Consider the following 25,160-nt stretch of genomic DNA (forward strand, 5'->3'; position numbering starts at 1 on the left):
GATGGCTAGCACCAAAACAGTGATAGCGTACAAGAAGCAATATGAGGAAGAGTCGAAACGGACCGCAGAGCCATCAACTATTACTTCATTGTGACAGACGAGTTTAAATGTAGAGATCGTCAGTCACTTTCGGACTCTAGTTTGGAAATTCTCTGCAATGCCGCAAACCTCTTATAGTGTGTGTGGAATGTTATGATAGCAGCAGTAAAAATATGTATTACGTTGTCCATCGTCTAGTTTTCTGCGAGAAGCAATGGATAATAATGTGTTAATGTCAGTTAGGGCCTGACACAGATCTCGTAGTCGTGGCGGAAAAACGTGTATGGCAGTGTACAAAGCGTGCTACAGCAGAACAATCTACATCTACATCCATACTCCGCAAGCCACCTGACGGTGTGTGGCGGAGGGTACCCTGAGTACCTCTATCGGTTCTCCCTTCTATTCCAGTCTCGTATTGTTCGTGGTAAGAAGGATTGTTGGTATGCTTCTGTGTGGGCTATAATCTCTCTGATTTTATCCTCATGGTGTCTTCGCGAGATATACATGGGAGGGAGCAATATACTGCTTGACTCTTCGGTGAAGGTATGTTCTCGAAACTTCAACAAAAGCCCGTACCGAGCTACTGAGTGTCTCTGCTGTACAGTCTTCCACTGGAGTTTATCATCTCCGTAACGCTTTCGCGATTACTAAATGATCCTGTAACGATGTGCGCTGCTCACCGTAGGGTCTTCTCTATCTCTTCTATCAAACCTATCTGGTACGGATCCCACATTGCTGAGCAGTATTCAAGCAGTGGGCGAACAAGCGTACTGTAACCTACTTCCTTTTTTTCGGATTGCATTTCCTTAGGATTCTTCCAATGAATCTCAGTCTGGCATGTGCTATACCAACGATCAACTATATATGATCATTTTATTTTAAATCACTCCTAATGCGTACTGGAATTCTTCCAGTTGCTGACCTGCTATTTTCTTGCTAAATGATAAGGAATCTATCTTTCTATGTATTCGCAGCACATTAAGCTTGTCTACATTGAGATTCAATTACCATTCCCTGCACCATGCGTCAATTCGCTGCAGATCCTCCTGCATTTCAGTACAATTTTCCATTGTTACAACCTCTCGATATACCACAGCATCATCCGCAAAAAGCCTCACTGAACTTCCGATGTCATCCACAAGGTCATTTATGTATATTGTGAATAGCAACTGTCCTACGACACTCCCCTGCTGCACACCTGAAATCTCTCTTACTTCGGAAGACTTCTCTCCATTGAGAATGACATGATGCGTTCTGTTATCTAGGTACTCTTCAATCTAATCACACAATTGGTCTGATAGTCCATATGCTCTTACTTTGTTCATTAAACGACTGTGGGGAACTGTACCGAACGCGTTGCTTAAGTCAAGAAACACGGCATCTACCTGTGAACCCGTGTCTATGGCCCTCTGAGTCTCGTGGACGAATAGTGCGAGCTGCGTTTCACACGACCGTCTTTTTCGAAACCCATGCTGATTTCTACAGAGTAGATTTCTAGTCTCCAGAAAAGTCATTATACTCGAACATAATACGTGTTCCAAAATTCTACAACTGATCGACGTTAGAGATATAGGTCTATAGTTCTGCACATCTGTTCGGCGTCCCTTCTTGAAAACGGGGATGACCTGTGCCCTTTTCCAATCCTTTGGAACGCTTCGCTCTTCTAGAGAGCTACGGTACACCGCTGCAAGAAGGGGGTCAAGTTCCTTCGAGTACTCTGTGTAAAATCGAACTGGTCTCCCATCAGGTCCAGCGGCCTTTCCTCTTTTGAGCGATTTTAATTGTTTCTCCATCCCTCTATCGTCTATTTCGATATCTACCATTTTGTCATCTGTGCGACAATCTAGAGAAGGTACTACAGTGCAGTCTTTCTCTGTGAAACAGCTGTGGAAGAAGACATTTAGTATTTCGGCCTTTAGTCTGTCATCCTCTGTTTCTGTACCATTTTGGTCACAGAGTGTCTGGACATTTTGAGTTGATCCACCTACCGCTTTGACATAGGACCTAAATTTCTTAGCATTTTCTGCCAAGTCAGTACATAGAACTTTACTTTCGAATTCATTGAAAGCCTCTCGCATAGCCCTCCTCACACTACGTTTCGCTTCGCGTAATTTTTGTTTGTCTGCAAGGCTTTGGCTATGTTTATGTTTGCCGTGAAGTTCCCTTTGCTTCCGCAGCAGTTTTCTAACTCGGTTATTGTACCACGGTGGCTCTTTTCCATCTCATCATATTTCTGTCACTCTCATATCTCTGAACGAGTCATCTTTCTCGAACCTATCTGCTACAGTAAAATTTCAACGCGGTGTTAGGTAGTCCCTAGGCATCTTGCAACTGACGCTCAGACTCTGCGCTACCATCCCTGCAGCATTGCGCACGTGATCATTCCAATATAAGTCGCAACTGATTAACATCAGAGAAAGATATATGTAGAACGTGCTGCAACCCATGTAGAAACAAGCTATGCTGAGATACAGTAACAGTACTTCGTTTTGATCATTCGATGGAAATGGGAACTGGGAGACCGATTAGGATTTTGCTAATGCACTGTGGTGCGTCTGAAGGACGAGCGATCTGTAGTACGTGTATGTAGTTCGCGGACGCAACACAGTGCAGAAGGAGAATCCTCGTCGTTCTCCCAGGTCCTGTTTCCATCAACTGGTCAAAACGCAGTCCGTTCAAGTCTGTCACCCCGATATTCTGTCATCGTTAATCTGTACCATCTAACAGAGAAAAATTACCAACTATGAAACCTACACTAACTTCAACCGATAGAGAATTCCACAAGATATTTACCGCATCTCTCTCATCCCATTTATCTAAAACAAATACCGCATCCATACCGACATTTAGCACATGTGACGATCCTATTAAATATACAGGTATTCATCAAATGCACAGACCAGTTTAAAGATTCATCACCTGTACTATATGAGGATGACTGTATCCCACAGACTATACTGTAACTCGAAAAAGATTTTCCCTGTGACCCCGTGTCGCTGTTTGAAACATAGTACTAGGGACAGAAAGTTGGCTGAAGCCAGACGTAAACAGTAATGAAATCCTAAGCTCAGATTTGAATATATACCGCAGAGACAGGCTGGACAGTGAAGGGGGAGGCGTGTTTATAGCGATAAGAAGTGTAATAGTATCGAAGGATATTGACGGAGATCCGAAATGTGAATAACAGAAAGCATCATGTCATTCTCAATGGAGAGAAGTCTTCCGAAGTAAGAGAGATTTCAGGTGTGCAGCAGGGGAGTGTCATAGGACCGTTTCTATTCACAATATACGTAAATGACCTGGTGGATGACATCGGACGTTCACTGAGGCTTTTTGCAGGTGACGCTGTGGTGTATCGAGAGGTTGCAACAATGAAAAATTGTACTGAAATGCAGGAGGATCTGCAGCGAAATGGCGCATGGTGCAGGGAACGGTAATTGAATCTCAATGTAGACAAGTACTGCGAATACATGGAAAGATAGATCCCTTATCATTAACTACAAAATAGCAGGTCAGCAACTGGAAGCAGTTAATTCCATAAATTATCTGGGAGTACGCATTAGGAGTGATTTAAAATGGAACGATCATATAAAGTTGTGACTACGAAGGCTTTCCATGCGTAATAATTGATAATATTCTTCTCGGGTATGCAGCCGGATCATAACGTCTCCATGACACAATATTTCCGCGGTCCAACTGGCCGCTATCTTCAGGTGAGAGTGCTGGTGCACGATCTCGCCGGAACTGATCGGTGAGATCGTGCACCAGCACTCTCACCTGAAGATAGCGGCCAGTTGGACCGCGGAAATATTGTGTCATGAAGACGTTATGATCCGGCTGCATACCCGAGAAGAATATTATCCATCATATAAAGTTGATTGTCGGTAAAGCAGATGCCAGACTGAGATTCATTGGAAGAAACCTAAGGAAATGCAATCCGAAAACAAAAGAAGTAGGTTACAGTACGCTTGTTCGCCCACTGCTTGAATACTGCTCAACAGTGTGGGATCCGTACCAGATAGGGCTGATAGAAGAGATAGAGAAGATCCAACGGAGAGCAGCGCGCTTCGTTACAGGATCATTTAGTAATCGCGAAAGCGTTACGGAGATGATAGATAAACTCCAGTGGAAGACTCTGCAGGAGAAACGCTCAGTGGCTCGGTACGGGCTTTTGTTAAAGTTTCGAGAACATACCTTCACCGAAGAGGCAAGCAATATATTGCTCCCTCCTACGTATATCTCGCGAGGAGACCATGAGGATAAAATCAGAGAGATTAGAGCCCACACAGAAGCATAGCGACAATCCTTCTGCTCACAAACAATACGAGACTGGAATAGAAGGGAGAACCGATAGAGGTACTCAGGGTACCCTCCGCCACACACCATCAGGTGGCTTGCAGATTATGGATGTAGATGTAGATGATTCACTAGTGTCTGTAATCATTAAAGGCCTTCTCCATAGGATCCAATGCAGATATGTGGTTGAATGGTAACACTTGATTACAGATCCCAGACAGCATTCATAGCGGATAGCGCAACACCAGAGATCTGAAGAGCCTGTGCAAATTTCTTAAAACCTCAATCAGCAGATCATCTATGGTTTGTGATCCCTCTCATCAACCTACGCCTATAACCCAGTGGATGTATCGCAGTACCTCTGTTATGCCATTGAGACAGAATGCATTATATATCTAGGAGAATTATCTAGCGCCAGCATGAGAAAGTTGCAAGTACCGGTTTCATACCACCTTCCTTAGCCGAATCACTTTCTACATTCGTTGATTTTATTAGAAGGTTGCACATCGGCGACGTGTAACTGCACTGTTGGTCCGACAATATACACTCCAGCGATCACCAACTTTATTCAGTGTCGCTGTTCTTGTCTAGAAAAACTACGTCGTTCACAGGTAATGCCAAACATGGATTTATCTTTTAACAGGGATACGTGTATGCACCTGTAGAAACAAGATCGCTTGTGGTGGTAATATGATTGCGTTTTTTTAACGTATAGCGGTTTTTAAGACGATTACGCTTCTCTTTCTAACACACAGTGGTAGCCTTCGCAAGAAAAACTTTTGATAGATGTCTACGCACCGTTGATTATCGGTCAGTATTATTTAGTATCGCTCTCAATTCAGTTATTGGCGAGGTACAATACTTAGTAGTAGGGGATTCATGATAGGTGCGCCTTGAGCATCAATCTTGTAAAGTACACTCCTGGAAATGGAAAAAAGAACACATTGACACCGGTGTGTCAGACCAACCATACTTGCTCCGGACACTGCGAGAGGGCTGTACAAGCAATGATCACACGCACGGCACAGCGGACACACCAGGAACCGCGGTGTTGGCCGTCGAATGGCGCTAGCTGCGCAGCATTTGTGCACCGCCGCCGTCAGTGTCAGCCAGTTTGCCGTGGCATACGGAGCTCCATCGCAGTCTTTAACACTGGTAGCATGCCGCGACAGCGTGGACGTGAACCGTATGTGCAGTTGACGGACTTTGAGCGAGGGCGTATAGTGGGCATGCGGGAGGCCGGGTGGACGTACCGCCGAATTGCTCAACACGTGGGGCGTGAGGTCCCCACAGTACATCGATGTTGTCGCCAGTGGTCGGCGGAAGGTGCACGTGCCCGTCGACCTGGGACCGCACCGCAGCGACGCACGGATGCACGCCAAGACCGTAGGATCCTACGCAGTGCCGTAGGGGACCGCACCGCCACTTCCCAGCAAATTAGGGACAATGTTGCTCCTGGGGTATCAGCGATGACCATTCGCAACCGTCTCCATGAAGCTGGGCTACGGTCCCGCACACCGTTAGGCCGTCTTCCGCTCACGCCCCAACATCGTGCAGCCCGCCTCCAGTGGTGTCGCGACAGGCGTGAATGGAGGGACGAAAGGAGACGTGTCGTCTTCAGCGATTACAGTCGCTTCTGCCTTGGTGCCAATGATGGTCGTATGCGTGTTTGGCGCCGTGCAAGTGAGCGCCACAATCAGGACTGCATACGACCGAGGCACACAGGGCCAACACCCGGCATCATGGTGTGGGGAGCGATCTCCTACACTGGCCGTACACCTCTGGTGATCGTCGAGGGGACACTGAATAGTGAATGGTACATCCAAACCGTCATCGAACCCATCGTTCTATCATTCCTAGACCGGCAAGGGAACTTGCTGTTCCAACAGGACAATGCACGTCCGCATGTATCCCGTGCCACCCAACGTGCTCTAGAAGGTGTAAGTCAACTACCCTGGCCAGCAAGATCTCCGGATCTGTCCCCCATTGAGCATGTTTGGGACTGGATGAAGCGTCGTCTCACGCGGTCTGCACGTCCAGCACGAACGCTGGTCCAACTGAGGCGCCAGGTGGAAATGGCATGGCAAGCCGTTCCACAGGACTACATCCAGCATCTCTACGATCGTCTCCATGGGAGAATAGCAGCCTGCATTGCTGCGAAAGGTGGATATACACTGTACTAGTGCCGACATTGTGCATGCTCTGTTGCCTGTGTCTATGTGCCTGTGGTTCTGTCAGTGTGATAATGTGATGTATCTTACCCCAGGAATGTGTCAATAAGGTTTCCTCTTCCTGGGACAATGAATTCACGGCGTTCTTATTTCAATTTCCAGGAGTGTATGTGTGTATAATCCGACATGTGCAAAGGAAATTACTATTTCCAGTCGTAAGGAAGGTGTGGATATGACGTGGAATACAGTGATATCAAAGGGAAGACTATGTCAGGTCATAAGAAATGTATTTCCATTGCCAGAGCCACAGCCGTCAGCAGGGTTTATTTCCGATATTTCCGATGTCGTTTAATTGAGACCGCGATCGTAATATTTAATTGTAAGTACAGGGATAAAATATGTATGAGGCTTTTTTCTTAGGGCGATTGTGTCTATGCAGCGCTGGTGACCTGTGGAGGAAATGATTCACTTTTCCGGCTAAGAGCAGGGGCTGTCCTAATGGATAGTTCTTTAGGGGTGTTGGAATGTAGCTAAGTTAACCGTAACGTCCTCTAGACGACCGAATAGCGAAATAATACTTAGTATGTGTTGGAGAGCTTTCGTAATGGCATGGAAATTTGAGAAGATTCGATATGGAGAAGTGTTTGTGCTGGACTGTTATTCCCTCCCATGTAAATTGTTTGGTTGACTGCTTCTGCATATTTCATGCCTATATTTAGTTGACGGAACATCGATTGTAGTGTGTACATCTAGCAGGTTAAAGACAGGTGGAAGACTCGTTTTCTGGTTCTCTGGACATGAGAAACAGCTTAGGTGACTTTTTAAATTACAGGGATGATTTGGAATCTGTTATATCACTGACATCAGTATTTGCAAGTGGAAATATCACTTTCCTCTATTTTTTTTATCGAGCTCACACATAAAGGTCTTCAGGGAGGAGAAGAGCTTCTAGTTACTCAATGGCTTACAGCACGCTTCACCTCACTAGAGTTTCGGATTTGTGGAGAAATAATTCCCAGTCTATATCTTCGAAATTATGTTGTGCGAGCCATTGGTTAGGATACTGCTATGTGCCTGATATCGAGAAGTATCGCGTAAATGGTATAATATTCTGGAAAAGCGTGTGAAAATACATGGGTTTTTGTAATCGCCAGAATCTGAAGATGGGTGTAGAAAAGCTAACAAGCAAGCAGGTCGGGACTAGAAACAGTAAAGTATTTGTGTCGACGGGAACCGTCCCAGCCTTTGTACAACAGTTCTGAGGGTGACTTCGGTTCACTTAGAGCACTATGGTCACCTGCCTGGTGTGTACAACCACTCGACCTTGCGGGAAATATCTCGTGCAGAGAGGAGCAAATACGGTGCTGTCCATCTTTGCGGTATATGTACAAATGTCTGGCAGTCGATAGCTATACAAAGTATGTAAAAGGGGCGATTCTGTATGATGCAGGATACGAACTGTATGTGTACTACATCGACATGGTACGAAGTGATATATTGCCGGGTTTAAGAGCGGTTTCACGCTCTAATATTCAAGCTTCCGTCCTCAGTGGCAGAGCAGAGTAATTGAGTAAGAGTGTCCGTAATTGGCAACCTGTATGACACTTCTGCAGGGTCAATTCAATATGGTGATCTGTAGAAAATATTTTATCCTCTGAATGTCTCGCATGCAGAAAACAATGGCGGACAATTCTCCCATACCAAAAGCACCAGCAGTTTTATAGGTGTATTCAATAAAGGCCAATCATAATGCTCCATTCAACAGAAGATGTCCTTCGTCCTGTGACTTAAGAGCGTCTACCAACTGATTTAGAAAAGATGGATGCTAGGTATCTTTGGAAAGTTCTGAGAAGGCAAGTGATCAAAGACAAGTTGAAGCGACCAACCATCCCTGGCGGGGATCCTGGCACTCATCTGCCACTGCGGTATCAGTAAGTCTCCAGACCAGTAGCTGTAGGATACCGAAAATTCCTGTCATTTTTCTCTTTTGTAGGACAGTGCTTAGAATTTTGTTTGCGTAATTGTCCTGATTTCCCCTGTCTGTGCTTAGACAGTGCTCTCTTTCCGAACAACAAGAATGCTTCTATGATTAGCGGTGTTTTTGCGAGCGTGCTCAGACATGGTGAAGGCTTTTAGCAGTGAGAACGTTTAACGTTTCTAAGACGTATGTTGACAGAAGGACAAAATTTTGCTGTGATGCATCAGCCACACTGGGCATGCGTGCATGGCTAGACACAGCTGTCATGTCCCGTTAGAATCACTCTGGAGAATGCATTCGATGTTATTTTGGGAAGCATAGGAGCAGATTTCTGTAGCGCGACCTGTGACGTCAGTGTCCACAGCCGAAGAGGTGGCACGCCAGCGGCCCAGAGAGTCAGTTGGCGCTTATTTAGGTAGACATGTGACGTCATTGTTTCATTGGGAACCTTTTAGCTGCTATGGAAACATCTCTCTCGGTGCTGGACCCGCACGGCAGCTATGAATCCCTGCGTTAGTATCGGTGCCTATGTGAACACATGTTTCGACAGGAATTTCTCAGGTGTCAAGTATGAAAGGGATGCTACCACCTGATGCTTGTGCGGCCTAAATGGGCACTGTGGATTGCTCGGCAGTTGACGGCCTCGTCGTCACTTCGTGGGTGCTGCTGTGGCATCTCGACCCCGTCGTCGGCAGCGGGTGTCGAGTGGTAGGATGTGTTTTTATTGGCGATCTTTTGTTTACACTATATTCCACTATATTACAGTAGTAAAAGTTTATATGCCAACTAGCTCTGCAGATGATGAAGAACTTGATGAAATGTATGATTAGATAAAAGAAATTATTCAGATAGTGAAGGGAGACGAAAATTTAATAGTCATGGGAAGCAGTGGTTGGGAAGGGAGTAAGACAGGGTTGTACCCTCTCCTCGATGTTATTCAATATGTATATTGAACAAGCAGTAAAGAAAACAAAAGAAAAATTCGGAGTAGGTATTGAAATCCACGAAGAAGAAATAAAAACTTCGAGGTTCGCTGATGACATTGTAGTTCTGTCGGAGACAGCAAAGGGCTTCGAAGAGCAGTTGAATTGAATGGACAGTGTATTGCAAGGAGGATATAAGATGAACATCAACAAAAGCAAAACGAGTATAATGGAATGGAGTCGAATTAAGTCAGGTGATGCTGATTAGATGGGTAGATCACATAACTGAAACTTTCCTGGCAGATTAAAACTGTGTGCCCGACCGAGACTCGAACTCGGGACCTTTGCCTTTCGCGGGCAAGTGCTCTACCATCTGATCTACCGAAGCACGACTCACGCCCGGTACTCACAGCTTTACTTCTGCCAGTATTTGGATCCTACCTTTCAAACTTTACAGAAGCTCTCCTGCGAACCTTGCAGAACTAGCACTCCTGAAAGAAAGGATATTGCGGAGACATGGCTTACCCACAGCCTGGGGGATGTTTCCAGAATGAGATTTTCTCTCTGCAGCGGAGTGTGCGCTGATATGAAACTTTCCTGGCAGATTAAACCTGTGTGCCCGACCGAGACTCGAACTCGGGACCTTTGCCTTTCGCGGGCAAGTGCTCTACCATCTGAGCTAACGAAGCACGACTCAGGCCCGGTACTCACAGCTTTACTTCTGCCAGTATCCGTCTCCTACCTTCCAAACATTACAGAAACTCTCCTGCGAACCTTGCAGAACTAGCACTCCTGAAAGAAAGGATATTGCGGAGACATGGCTTAGCCACAGCCTGGGGGATGTTTCCAGAATGAGATTTTCATTCTGTGCTCAGAGCCATTTGAACCATAAGAGTCATGCTCAAGGCGAATCTATCACGCATCGCCCACTACTAAGTATAATACTCCGCCAGTCACTGAATGTCGTCGATACGAATTAGTACTGACCCAAAATCGGCTATGGGTGGACTTGTCTCATGAGTTTTCCTTGCGAATGGAACAATACTGAGAGAAAATCAGTGTTGAGTGGACAAGTTTTTCTGGCGAGTGCTACAATGACCATGGTAGTGGCACAAGCAGTCTTGGTTCTACAGCTGCAGACAAGTACTCATGTTATAAGCTATACTAGCTTTACGAATAAAGGTCCCGCATTTCTCGGAATGAAGTGATTTTTCCAGATAAACACCGTGAGACTGAATATTGGTGATTGCTGGAGTGTATATTATCAGACCAACAGTGCGGTTACACGTCGCTGACGGTGCAACCTTGTAATAAAATTAATGAATACAGAAAGTGACTCAGATAAGGAAGGTGCTATGAAATGTATACATGCTGACACTAGATATATCTCCAGGATATTTAATGCATTCTGTCTCAATGTCATGTCAGAGGTACTGCGATATATTCACTGGATTATAGGCGTAGGTTGATTGAGAAGGATCACAAACAGTAGATGTTGTGTTGATAAAGGTTTTAAGAAATTTACACCGGCTTTCCAGATCTCTAGTGTTGCGCTTTCCGCTAGCAATGCTGTCTTGGGTTTGGAATCAAGTCTCTCCATTTAACAACATACCTTTGTTGGATCGTATGGAGTAGGTCTTTAATGATTACAGGCACTAGTGAATCATATTTCTGTCACTCTCCTATCTCGAAATGAGTCACCTTTCTCGAACCTATCTGCTACAGTAAAATTCCAAAGTGGTTTTAGGTTGTCCCTGTGCATCTTGCAACTGACCCTCAGACTCTGCTCTACCACCCCTGCTGCTTGGTGCAGATGATCATTCCAGCGTGAGTCGCAACTGATTAGACGTCAGAGAAAGATATATTTACCACCTTGTGCAACCCATGTAGAAACAAGCTAAGCTGAGTTACTGCGACAGTACTGCGTTTCGACCATCCGATGGAAACAGGAATTGGGGGAAGGACGAGAACTTAGCTACTGTACTGCGTTGCGTTCCCAGACTACATACAAGTACCTCAGATCCCGCAACCCTCAGGGCCCATTCACTTATACTACTGCAACATGCGACTACCGTTATTCTGTATAATCCAACAGAGACAAATTACCGACCATGAAAGCTCCACTGACTGCATCCAATAGCGAACTTGATGAGACTTTTACCACATCTCTCTCCTCCCGTATATCGTAAACAAATCCTGCATGTTTGGCAGCACCAAGCACATGCGATGGTCCTATTAAATATACAGGTATTGATCCACTGCACAGACCAGTTTGAAGTTCATGGCCTGTACTGCAGGAGAATGACTGACTCCCACGGATTATAATGTAAGTCACAAGAGGCGCTCCCTGTGAGCCTGTGTTGTTGTTTGAAATATTGTTTTTTTTTCTTCTGTAACATGCTTTTTACACTGCCATGCATTCTGTTTTTCTGCCACTATAAACTGACATTTACATGTTTTGATCCATTGCCTCTCACAGAAAACTAGATGTTGCATCTTGTAAATTATATTGTTACTGCTGCTACCATAACGCACCACATACCATAACGCACCACACACTGTGGGTGATTTTAAATAAAAGACAGTTACAACGTAATGAAACTGGATGAGTTTGGCGGCGTTGTGGAGCGCTCCCAAATTGCAGGCCAAAGGTGATTGATGACCTCTTCATTTAAAAATTTTGAAAATTTGTGGTAATTACTGAGGTCATCGGTCCCTAGACTTACACATTAATTAATCTAACTTAACTTAACTTACTCTATGGACAACACACCCACCCATGAACGAGGGAAGACTCGAACCTCTTAGGGAGGGGAGCCGTGTGAAATGTGTCAAGATGCCTCAGACCACTTGGCTACCCCGTACACCCCTACATTTAAACTCATCTGTCACAGTGATGGAACAGCTGATGGCTCTGTATTCCGTTTCGACTGATTCGTCATATTGCAGTCATGTATGTGATCACTGTTTCGGTGCTGGCAAGGTATTGACCCTTCACCAAAACTCTTTCTCCATCCCAAACAAACGATGTCAGTCAGTCATTATGTAGTAATGAAGAGCATACTAATGGTTGGATGGGATGGAAAAGACACCGTCGATGTACTGTAATAATAAGCATCACAGTTGATAGTGCAAGCAATTTTAGCAATTTTACAGTAACTTCGATACTGACAAATGATGCAGAAGCATGTTTCCCAATTTCTGTATCATCGCTAAACCGCCCATTGAAAATGTAGACAGATGAGTTTGCAGTACGTTCATTCACTGTTAATTCTCGAACATATACATCATCAATGTATACCAGACAGTGTTCTACATGTTTATAGCACCTCGGGCATAGTGCATGATTAACGACCTATCTCTATGTGGATGGGAGTCTTAGGAAAAAATTAGAGACTGAAAGAACCCCTCGCACTACCTTTGACCAACCCACACTGCAGCACTGTTACCGATTTAATCTGCGAGCTGACCAGAAGGAGACAACTACATTCCGCATCTTGTGAATGAATGAAGCTTGCCGAGTCTTCGCCAATCAAAGTGCACAAGATTACTCTAGATGCGCCCATATGGAGGAGGTTAGCACCCCTTATCGGTTTATAGTAACAGATTTGAAAGTGTTGTAATAGCAGGTGATTAAGAAGAACAAGACACAGGGTTTTTTATGGTAGTAGATATCGAGATAGATGGAGTACGAAGCATTTTACGTAAATCAACTGCGCTACCAATTTTAAGGTATTGTTCTAGCGTCTCAGTCCAGTACCAGGAGGGTATTGGTAAGAGAGTATATAAACACACACTCTTAAGGCTACACCGTTCTGCACTTAAAACAGGCTATAATGTTATAGTGTTTAAGTTTCCAACCAATCAGTTGAAGTGGAATTCCGTGCTGTTAAGATCCCAATGTAAGAAATATATTTCCAGCTCATGACATCATCCTTCTTGCATGTTTGTCTACGATAAACATTTGTAACAATCTGTAAAATGAAGAAACTACTTCCTTAAAACAGTGGCTGTGTGTGATATGTGCACAATATAGCTTTACAGAGATGTATAGCGTTCACTGCTCACATCCGATAACGTTTCAGAAATTGTACGATGCCCAGACCAGTCCTATATAAAATGGTCGTTAATAACGGAGAATACCTCCTATAAAGAAACAGATAAACGCATAGCAGCGGCGTCCGATATGTGAAATTACACGTCATGTCGCCAGTAATTCTGTAAACCACATCTGTCAAGCAGATGTATACATGGGGATTACAGTGTCTCACAAACGCCCTATTGCTAACTTAGAATCATCTCAGTTATGAAACTGAAGTCTCGATTTTATACCCAAGAAGCGATAAGGGAATGGAGAGCGTAACATAAATTTTCGTTCGTTTAGAGGAATGTGTCAAAACAGGAGGGTCACGTTGCATCACATATGAGACTGAAGTCCTCTGATGATCAAGAGATTTGCTGTTATCGATCACAAGTGGACATTGCTCTAAGTCACATACAGGAAACGTGGTTGTATACGAGTCGAACGCAAGCTATGTGACACGACCTTTGCATCTTGACAGAACAGCGAAAAAATGGTCAAATGACCTGCAGCAACATCTTCCTCGCTAGAATGCATCGTTAGTCTGTCATTAAATTGTACCTCGCTACAGCCCCACTCTCTGTTATCCTATAATGCAGATGCATGTAAGTTTAAGGCAGATAGTACTCTGTTTCCCTGAAATGCGTCAAATACAGTAGTTAACTTACGTGCATCACTGTTACCTCAGTAGAGATACAGTCGAATGATGACTCGACGGAAAAATGTGACTGTTTCCCTGGTTCCGTTCGCTTCCATGTCGACGTTTTCCCGGATTCCTCTTGCAGTCGCATACTTGTTCATATGTACAAGAATTGTTCTACGCCAACCAGAAGACAAGCAAGTACTTCCACACTTTCCCTCATTTCGGTGTATATTTCCTCAATTTATACATATTTTCCGCCGTATCTCGCAATTCTATCAATTTTATATCAGTTCCACCCAATCGATCATGACATCACCTCTCGTTCCATGTTGTAAGATTTCTTGTAAATGTTGCCCAACTGCCAACACCTAGCACAAATGTTCTATCTTTCTGATCGGGAGTGTTCTCGATTGCATCCAGTAGCCTCCACCAAATATTCTACATTTGAAGTGCATTTGCTCTGTTTTCTGTATGTCCGTGTGTGTGGATGTGTCGCATTATACTCGGAGTGATGTTGGGAAGCGGATCCATAATGTGCCATGTCCAGGATAGGGTTCGAAGGTGGATCCGCCACGGACAACGAACGGAGAATTGCTGGGATGCAAGTCCACACTATACTACATCCCACTATACAGGGTGAGTCACCTAACGTTACCGCTGGATATATTGCGTAAACCACATCAAATACTGACGAACCGATTCCACAGACCGAACGTGAGGAGAGGGGCTAGTGTAACTAGTTAATACAAACCATAAAAAATGCACGGAAGTATGTTTTTTAACACAAACCTACGTTTTTTCTAAAAAAATGGAATCCCGTTAGTTTTGTTAGCATATCTGAACATATAAACAAATACGAAATCTGTGCCGTTTGTTTCATTGTAAAATGTTAATTACATCCGGAGATATTTTAACCTAAAGTTGACGCTTGAAAACTCCGACGTTCAGTTGCTTGTTGTAAAAAACACGGGCCACGGTCGGCGAACAGCATCTGCAGGGACATGTTTCTTTCTGTGAGGTACGTTAAAGGAGACCGTGTACCGTGATGTGCCTACAACCCCAGAGGATATGAAACAACGTATTGTGGCAGCCTGCGGCGACATTACACCAGATATACTGCGGCGTGTACGACATTCATTACGCCAGAGATTGCAATTGTGTGCAGCAAATGATGGCCGCCACATTGAACATCTATTGGCCTGACACGTCGGGACACATTCTATTCCACTCCGTAATTGAAAACGGAAACCACGTATGTACGTGTACCTCACCCCTCATGGTAGTGTACATGTGCGTCAGTGAAAAAGACCAATAAAAAGGTGTTAGCATGTGGACGTAATGTGCTGTTCCAGTCTGTTCTGTACCTAAGGTCCATCACCGTTCCCTTTGGATCCCTACGTAATTCGGTGCTCTCCGATACACACGATCGAACAGCGGAGGAGTGGTACTCAAGCGTCAACTTTAGGTTACAATATCTCCGGGTGTAACTAACATTTTACAATGCAACAAACGGCATTGATTACGTATTTGTTTATATGTTCAGATGTGCTAACAAAACTAACGGGGTTCTATTTAAAAAAAACTTAGGTTTGCGTTAAAAAACATACTTCCGTGTATTTTTTTATGGTTTGTATTAACCAATTACACTAGCCCCTCTCCTCACGTTCGGTCTGTGGAATAAATTCGTCAGTATTTGATGTGGTTAACGAAATATATCCAGCGGTAATGTTAGGTGACTCACCCTGTATATCCAGACCGATGTTCACAGGCGGATCCACCACATATAATATCTGGGATAGGGCTCGCTGGTGGACCAACCACATGTTACGTCCAAAGATGTATTCTATGTTTGATGCTGGATTCACCAGCGAGAGGACTTGGTCGTGGGAGCCGGCCACGACACATGAGCATGCACAGACATACAGTGTGTTATGGTGACAGCAGTAACAACATCATTTACACCTTGCCACTTCTAGTTTTCTGCAAGAGGCAATGGATCAGAACATCTTAGTCGCAGTTTAGAATCTAACACACAACTCAGAGTTGTGGTATACCTTTTAAGATGGATACTTGTCTGCACCTGTAGAAACAAGACAGACGTTGTCGGTCGTTGCGATTGTGTTTTTTAACATAAAGCGATTTGTATTTCTAAGACAAAATGGTAGCACTTGCATGAAAAACGTATGAGACATGTCCACCCATCGCGGATTTTGGGTCAGTACTATATCATATCACCGGCAATCAGTTACTGGCGGAGTATTATACTCAGTAGTAGGGGCTGCTTGATAGATTGGACTTGAGCATCACTCTTATAAAGTATGTGTGTGTGTTCCAACATATGCAAAGGGAATGGCTATGTTCATGCGCAAGGAAGTATGGATTTGATGCAGAGTACTGTGACAGCAATGGAAAAGTATGTCAGGTCATAAAAATGGTACAGACATTTCTATTTCCAGAGCCACAGCCGTCAGCAGGGTGTATTTCCGATACTAAGCTCATTGTCGAATGTCATCCAATTGAGACAGCAATCGTAATATTCAGTTGTAAGTACAGTGATGAAATATAAGTGTGGCCGGTTTCCTAAAATGATTCTGTCTGCGCTGGTGGTCTGTGGCGGGAATAATTCACATTTCCAGCTGGCTGTCCGAATGGAGAGGCCTGTTGCGATGCAGGAATGTAGCTGACTTAACCATGCCCTCCTCTAGATGGCCGAATATCGAACTAATGCTCAGTATGTGTAGGATAGCTTTCGTGATCGCGTGGATATCTGAGAAGATTTGATATGTACGTGTGTTCACGCTGGACCATTATTCTCTCCCATGTAAATTGTCCGGTTGAGTGCTTCTACACATTTCGCGCCTTTCTTTAGTTGATGTGACTCGATTGTGGTGTGTGCCTCTAGCAGGTGAAAGACAGGTGGAAGACATGTTTCCTGGTTCTGTAGACATGAGAAACACCATGGCTGACGTATATTATAAGAATGATTTGGAATCTGTTACATCACTGACATCGGTATTCGCGAGTGGAAATATCGGATTTCGCTGTTTTTCTCTAGTTATCACGTAAAGGTCTTCGCGGATGGGATAAGTTTCTAGTTACTCAGTGATTTGTAGCATACTACACCTTGCTAAAATTTTGGGTTTCTAGAGATATAATTTCCAGTCTTTATCTTCCGAACTACACTCCTGGAAATTGAAATAAGAACACCGTGAATTCATTGTCCCAGGAAGGGGAAACTTTATTGACACATTCCTGGGGTCAGATACATCACTTGATCACACTGACAGAACCACAGGTACATAGACACAGGCAACAGAGCATGCACAACGTCGGCACTAGTACAGTGTATATCCACCTTTCGCAGCAATGCAGGCTGCTATTCTCCGATGGAGACTATCGTAGAGATGCTGGATGTAGTCCTGTGAAACGGCTTGCCATGCCATTTCCACCTGGCGCCTCAGCTGGACCACCGTTAGTGCTGGACGTGCAGACCGCGTGAGACGACGCTTCATCCAGTCCCAAACATGCTCAATGGGGGACAGATCCGGAGATCTTGCTGGCCAGGGAAGTTGACTTACACCTTCTAGAGAACGTTAGGTGGCACGGGATACATGCGGATGTGCATTGTCCTGTTGGAACAGCAAGTTCCCTCGCCGGTCTAGGAATCGTAGAACGATGGGTTCGATGACGGTTTGGATGTACCGTGCACTATTCGGTGTCTCCTCGACGATCACCAGAGGTGTACGGCCAGTGTAGGCGATCGCTCCCCACACCATGACGCCGGGTGTTGGCCCTGTGTGCCTCAGTCGTATGCAGTTCTGATTGTGGCGCTCACCTGCACGGCGCCAAACACGCATACGACCATCACTGGCACCAAGGCAGAAGCGACTCTCATCGCTGAAGACGACACGTCTCCATTCGTCCCTCCATTCACGCCTGTCGCGACACCACTGGAGGCGGGCTGCACGATGTTGGGGCGTGAGCGGAAGACGGCCTAACGGTGTGCGGGACCGTAGCCCAGCTTCATGAAGACGGTTGCGAATGGTCCTCGCCGATACCCCAGGAGCAACAGTGTCCCTAATTTGCTGGGAAGTGGCGGTGCGGTCCCCTACGGCACTGCGTAGGATCCTACGGTCTTGGCGTGCATCCGTGCGTCGCTGCGGTCCGGTCCCAGGTCGACGGGCACGTGCACCTTCCGCCGACCACTAGCTACAACATCGATGTACTGTGGAGACCTCACGCCCCACGTGTTGAGCAATTCGGCGGTACGTCCACCCGGCCTCCCGCATGCCCACTATACGCCCTCGCTCAAAGTCCGTCAACTGCACATACGGTTCACGTCCACGCTGTCGCGGCATGCTACCAGTGTTAAAGACTGCGATGGAGCTCCGTATGCCACGGCAAACTGGCTGACACTGACGACGGCAGTGCACAAATGCTGCCCAGCTAGCGCCATTCGACGGCCAACACCGCGGTTCCTGGTGTGTCCGCTGTGCCGTGAGTGTGATCATTGCTTGTACAGCCCTCTCGCAGTGTCCGGAGCAAGTATGGTGGGTCTGACGCACCGGTGTCAATGTGTTCTTTTTTCCATTTCCAGGAGTGTATATTGTGCGAGTGATATTACTGTTATGCAAGCGATATTGCTGTGTGCTTGATATCAAAAAGTGTCGCGTAAATGGTATGATATTCTAAATGCGGGAAAATGTTTAGTGCTGTTACGAGTATACCTATAGTGCATGTTCTTATACTGCCTGTCTTTGTGGTATATGTACAAGTGTCTGGTAGTCGATAGCTCTATGAATGATGCAAAAGTAGTGATTTTGTATGCCACAGGATACGAACTGACACGGTCCACGGTGATATTTTGTCGGGCTGGAGATCATTTTGACTCTCTAATGTTCAAGCTTTCGTGCTCAGTGGCCGAGCAGTGTAACTGAGCAAGAAACTTTACATATTTGACCATCTGTAGGCCGCTTTTACAGCGTTTAACTGTCAATGCAATATGGCGATCTGTACAAAATAGTTTTGCCACTGAAAGTCTCGCCTGCAGAAAGAAATAGCTGGACAGTGCCTCCACACCAGAAACATCAGGAATTTGTCGGGTAAATTGAGTAAGAGCTGATCATAACGCTCTATTTATTCACCAGACATCATTTGTGCTTGGACAAATGAGCATCCTCATAGGGGTGAGAACATGTGCGTTTCGTAGATGTTTGTTGAAAGATTTGGACCATCAGAAGAAATGCATTCGACGTTATTCTGGCACATTTTCGTAAACAACTCCTGTTAGGACAAGTATTTCCATGCAGATGAACTGAGACATGACGAAAGCTCCTAGGAAAGCGACCATTAATTATTTCTGCGAAACCTTACAGTTTCCGAGAGATCGCTTTGACTATTATTTACATAGCCAAGTAACGTCAGTAGAACATTGAGAACCTTTTAAATGCATCTGTGATGCACTAGGTGCGCACCCGAAACTTAATGGAACAGTCTTTGCGCCGCCAAAACCTGAAGATTCACTTCATGGGACTGTTGTTCCTCATCCACACTAGAGCCCGAAACTCGCTCCTTCCGACTTCCATCCGTCTGGCCCGATGAAGGATGCACTTCGCAAGAAGAAGTACGTGGATTATGTGGAGGTTACTGATGCACCATGACGTTGGCTCCAACGTTGACCACTAGAATTGTATCAAACGGGCGTAATGGTCCTCCCAGTAAGGTGACGTAAAGCCATCAACTGAACTGAGATTCTTTTCAAAAGCAGGGTTTACCAGACACAAGAGTGGCGAATAATATGGTGTACTGAAATCTCGAATAAAATCGCCCAGTCTTCAGCAAACACATGTGCTGCATTACTTACTGAACGTCCCTCGTAGATCGTGAGTGATTTTGGAGAAAGTCACGCGAGTGCCCATGTCCAATTTCAAGAACTGATGATGAGGAAGTAAGCTATCATTTCCATTTATTTCCTTGCAAAAGTAAGATGTAATATCATAAAAAAGTTAATTAACCCTTTCGTGGGCAAAATTATTGAGCAGTTTTTTTTAATGAATGGAGATCATGTAGTAGTTAAAAGATACATATATTTATCATACAGAATATCATATTTGCTTCAACTGTGAAAGTGAGATCACACAACAAGGTGGAAAGTATTCTTCCCACTGCCCTTCCTTGGAGTTAAATGACAAAAACAACTTTTTCAATATATGTCATATATATTTGATAAATTTACTTCTCTTATTACAATGATTGTTGACAATTACTTGCCATGAAAGTTTTTGAAACACGGCTATATGCAAAGTGGTATTTGACAATATGTACAAACACAGCGAGTGCTCTTTTCCGGAGCATTGGTACTACAATGACGGCACGTGCAGTAGGTTTCTCCTAAAATGGGTTGATGCTCCCCTACACCCACATGTCAAAAATCTTCAGGTACTTTACCCCTTTTTGCCAGAAAGACAGGTTTTTGTCGACGCCTCTTTAGGGATGAGAAGCCACGGATCAGTTGTCTGGCTAGATGGATCCTGTATGTAAGCTGATCATGCTATCAACTTTCTCTTTTACTTATTTTCCACAGGATAAAATTGTTCACTGCAGCATCTTCCACCAGGAAATAAAATACTCTGTGCCACCATTTTACAGAACGTCTACCAATAGCACACCTTTATCGTAATTGATCAAACTTATCGACACCACTCATTATTTTGTTGTATTCTGCCACAACTTCAGGACAAGAAATCTCTGTACTAGTACCATCCCTGTTTTTGCTTTTCACTGTGGCTGTTTCTCATGGATCATAAATTGAGGACAGGAAAGTGACTGGACGGTTATCCATCCATTTTACTGCAGAAATGGCACCTTTTGTTTCAAACTGGAAATCTCATCGTTCCAATTTTACGTTTTCCTTCATAAATTTGGGTAAATCAAAAGTATTTACGTTATCCTATACCTTTGAGGAAAAAATCACAAAATGTCACGCAAACAGCACTGAAAGGCTCCTCTACTGAACAACACTCAGCTACACAATGCCTCTGAGTGAAAGTGTAGCAAAAACGGCGGGAACTTCCGATCAGAAGTAGTACCCTATACGGTTCACTAGGTGGTAGCACCGTACAGAGGTGGGAACTGTGAATCCCACGGGACTAGGAGCGAGTTCATTGTAGTGGGAAGCATGTTTCCCGCGGCTCACGAAAGGGTTAAAGTGTATTATGCCAGAAGTTAATAAAGTAATAAGTACAGTTATTCGAATTTTTTGAAACCTACAGTTTATTTACTCCAGATTCGAGTGGGATATTTTATGCGGAGGGCGCCGTGGGCGTTACTGTTCCAGAGAGGCACGTAATCGACCCGAAAAGTTTGAAACCCACGAGAGTTGTGTCCTGGCAAAAAGAAACAAACTTCCTCGCTGAAAGTACTAATTAATGATTGTACGTAGCTAATTATTTTTTTTCTGGTATTTGTTTCTAGAGGAGGACTGCGAAACAGAATCAGAAGAGATTGGTAGAGCGCCTAATCAGCAGTGTAGGCCAGGAACGTCGTTCCGGAGCGGCTGCAGTCGATGCTACTGCTCACCGGATGGTATGTCGGTTGTGTGCAGGTCCCAGCCTTGCCACGGCGTCTCTGGTGAGTTCCTGTCTTCCAGAGCACAATTTTGTACTGCTATATCATGTAAGGGGTGCATCACCTACTTTATCAACGTCACCATCAGCCTCATGCAGCGACTGCTAGACTGAGGGCTACGCAAGACCTTTCCATGATTTACAGTCTTCAATTTATGTATCCATGTCTCTTCTGCGTGTTCTCTGACGTTATCTGCTCAGCCTGTATTTTCGTCTCTGACTATTCCTGTCTCTTGGGGATCACATCTATGAACAAGGCTTATAGGTTGTGCATATGCATATAATTTTCGTTACAGACATAGTTACGTATTCCACACCAGTCTGTTCCCTTATCTGTTTGTATGTTTCACAATTTCTCTCCTAGTAACAACTGGCATTCATATGCCTTCTGAATAACCGCCAGTTGTTGAAAATTTTTAACAATAAAAACCCATATACCTTGTCAGTCTGCAATCAGTTTAAACTAGCAACACACACGATTTGAAAATTTGTTTCACATAAATGGCAAACTCAGTTTGAAAAGCCTCTAACGTTTACTCCAAGTTATTTCTACTTCTTGCTTTATTTATTTTCTTGTCCACTTAGCTACTTTCTTCTTTGAAAAGGTAACTGACTCATCGGCTTCATTAATAATTTAAACTGATTTGTTTTCCCTGTGTTGCTCAAGTATTAAGTTTAATTATAATTGATTCTCAGTCCTACTTTCAGACATGCTGTATTAAGACCTTCTATGCTTTGTTGAATTTACCTGCACTTAAGTCATCGCAGTAATGACCCTGATGTAGGTATATTCCATTATTACGTATTCCGTTAGAAATCTGAAGGCTTCCCTTAGTGCTTGTTACAATAGACTGATAATATTTTATTTCATTTCCCGATTCCTCTTTCAGTTCGACTATAGAGATGAAATCTAAAGTGAATTGCAGAATTAACACATACCTTCTTCAGTGTAATTACGTTGTTTACTCATGAAGGGTTAGTATCGATTTAGTTGAAAATGAGTTAAACGCTAATATCCCAGGTGGAGTGCTAACTGACATTAAGTTCGTGCATAATTTCGTTCCGCTTAAGTTTTGCATGATGATATATCATTTGCATTGGGTTCATTTATCGATTATCATTTCTTATTTTGTAGTTCACCATTGTTATTTGAGTTTACATATCGTCATTTTGCTATTCGGGATACTTAATGGAGCTGTGGGTGCTACCAAGTGGAGAAAACTGAATATTTACAACATATTCTTCTGTTTGAGTTGAGCAGAGGAGTAACAGCAAAGGCGGCAGCCAGAAACATTTGCACCATGTTTGAGGATAATGCCACTGAACACAGCAGGACAAGAAAATACTTTTCTCGCTTTAAGTTTTTAAGTCAACGCTTAGGAAGACCTTCATGAATGATGCACCTTCATGAATGATGCACATTGATCCACAATGATCCATGTCCGCACACTCGACAATTGCCAGATGTGATGAATTATAATCTTTTTACCATTCAGTGACATTTTTCACGCAATGAGGTAGGTTCAAAAACCGCATATGTTGGTAGCGCAAGCTCTAAGCCACAACCACAGAAACCAGCAGGTAGTCACGTGTGCATCTCTGCTTGCTCGTCATCAACTGGTTGTTGAACAACACCGACCATCTTATCCTCGTTACGAGAGATTGTGTCTTTATGCTACTATAAGAAAAAGAAAGAAATGATTGAGCCCAAGCAAAGCTGGAGCTCCCCTTACAAAGACCTGCGTGCGTACATAAAGGATAATGTTATGCATCTGGTTCAATAGCGACGGTGTGGTGCACTACGCATTACTTCTCTCGGGTGTAACCATCACTGCTGACATTTATGGTCAACAGCTGAGACATCTAGCTGACACAGTCCAAGAGCAAAACGAGGAAGACTGCGTTAAGTAATGCTACTCCACGATAACACCCTCCCGTATTCTGCTAGACTGAAAAAAGCTATATACGAATTTGATTGGGAAGTCACACCGCACCCACTTTATTCAGCTGACCCTGTACCCTCAGAGTTTCATCTTTTCTTCTCTCTATCGAACAATCTTCAAGTAACTTCCGTTCGGAAGAAAATGCACTCTGAACATGGCTCGACTAGTTATTCGCCTCAAAACCACGTCATTCCTACAGTCGCGGAATCGAATAGTTACTGCAGCGTAGGCAATACTGTCGAATGTAGTGAAAGAAACTATGTTATTATGACTACAATCTGTGTTACGAGTTACTGTTGTTGTTACTGTTGTTTTTATTAAACTCACGGAAAAGCGCTATGAACTTATGCACGAACCCAATAGATATTTCTCTACTTTCCAGTTTTGTTTACAGATTTGCGAAATTTCCATTCTGCTGCATCTGTACATTCGTATGTTCAGTCAGAGCTCTGGAAAGCTGGAAGAAATTTCTACTAAACTTGGTGCGACTATGACAACTTACTATGAAGAAAAAAATTACAGTGGAACTTGTAGAGCTCTGAAAAGATTTAAACCATAAATTTTAAAAGTAAAAGTGCTTAAATATTTAGAGCACGATCATCACTGAACAACATTTACTCAAATAACATAAAATTTACTGGAGAAGTCACGTTCGTATTTACCAAACAAAAACCGCATCAAATTATGTATTACAACAATCCAAGGAATAAGTTTTGTTAAAACAGGTTAAACATACCGTGATACTCCAGTCAGCAAGCTTTAAAGCTTCGTTTCTTTAATTTACATTTTTCAAATTATAAGTTCTTTTTTCTGTGAAACAGTAATACAAACAGGGCTCAGTCTTTCACAGGCTGTTGTAATATGTACGTTTATTATTTTAAAATGTTTCTGCTGAATTTCATGTTATAGAAAAAATGTTATGAGCTATTCTATGTGACACTTTTTGTTAAAATATTCGTATTCAGATAAACTAACGGCAATTTTTCGTATTGCAGCCCCTTTCTCCCAAAACATTTTTAAATACTGAATAAAGCCTGTTTAACAACCTTCAAACATTTCTCACAATTTCTTAGGCTGATTCCAAGAAAAATGTACCTAAAACTGGTAGTTTTAGCAAGGAAAACATACAACCTTTTTTGTCCCTTTAACATTAAAAGACTTTAGCGGAGAAAAGTTACTTATAATAAATCAGGCTGAACACTGCTTGAAAAGGACCTTTAGTAAACTTGAACAATGGTCTGAAATTGATATTTCCAAGAAATTCGTGACCAACAAAATAGTATCAGAGCGAAAAATACCTCTGTTGTTGTGCAAACCACTTATTACAGAAGATAAGAAGGCCAATTAAAAAACTATGGCTGAATTTTTGATAAAACCTAAAATCAGACTGTGTTCTGAATTAATCACATCTTAAAATTGTAACTATTTGACAGTGTGAAGGTATTAATGAATGTCAATAGT

The 25,160-nt window shown here is 43.6% G+C and overlaps 1 protein-coding gene across 3 annotated transcripts in view; it reads left to right on the top strand.

Moving 5' to 3' along the window:
• The window catches only part of LOC126284338 (uncharacterized), a 285,882-nt gene that overhangs the window by 158,674 nt on the left and 102,048 nt on the right, over nucleotides 1-25,160 (top strand). For all 3 annotated transcript variants that reach the window (XM_049983188.1, XM_049983187.1, XM_049983190.1), the window contains exon 11: nucleotides 21,605-21,760. In XM_049983188.1, coding sequence (XP_049839145.1) covers nucleotides 21,605-21,760 — 156 coding nt within the window. The remainder of the gene's footprint in view (nucleotides 1-21,604; nucleotides 21,761-25,160) is intronic.

This window comes from Schistocerca gregaria, chromosome 8, assembly GCF_023897955.1.
Source record: "Schistocerca gregaria isolate iqSchGreg1 chromosome 8, iqSchGreg1.2, whole genome shotgun sequence".
NCBI lineage: Eukaryota > Metazoa > Arthropoda > Insecta > Orthoptera > Acrididae > Schistocerca > Schistocerca gregaria.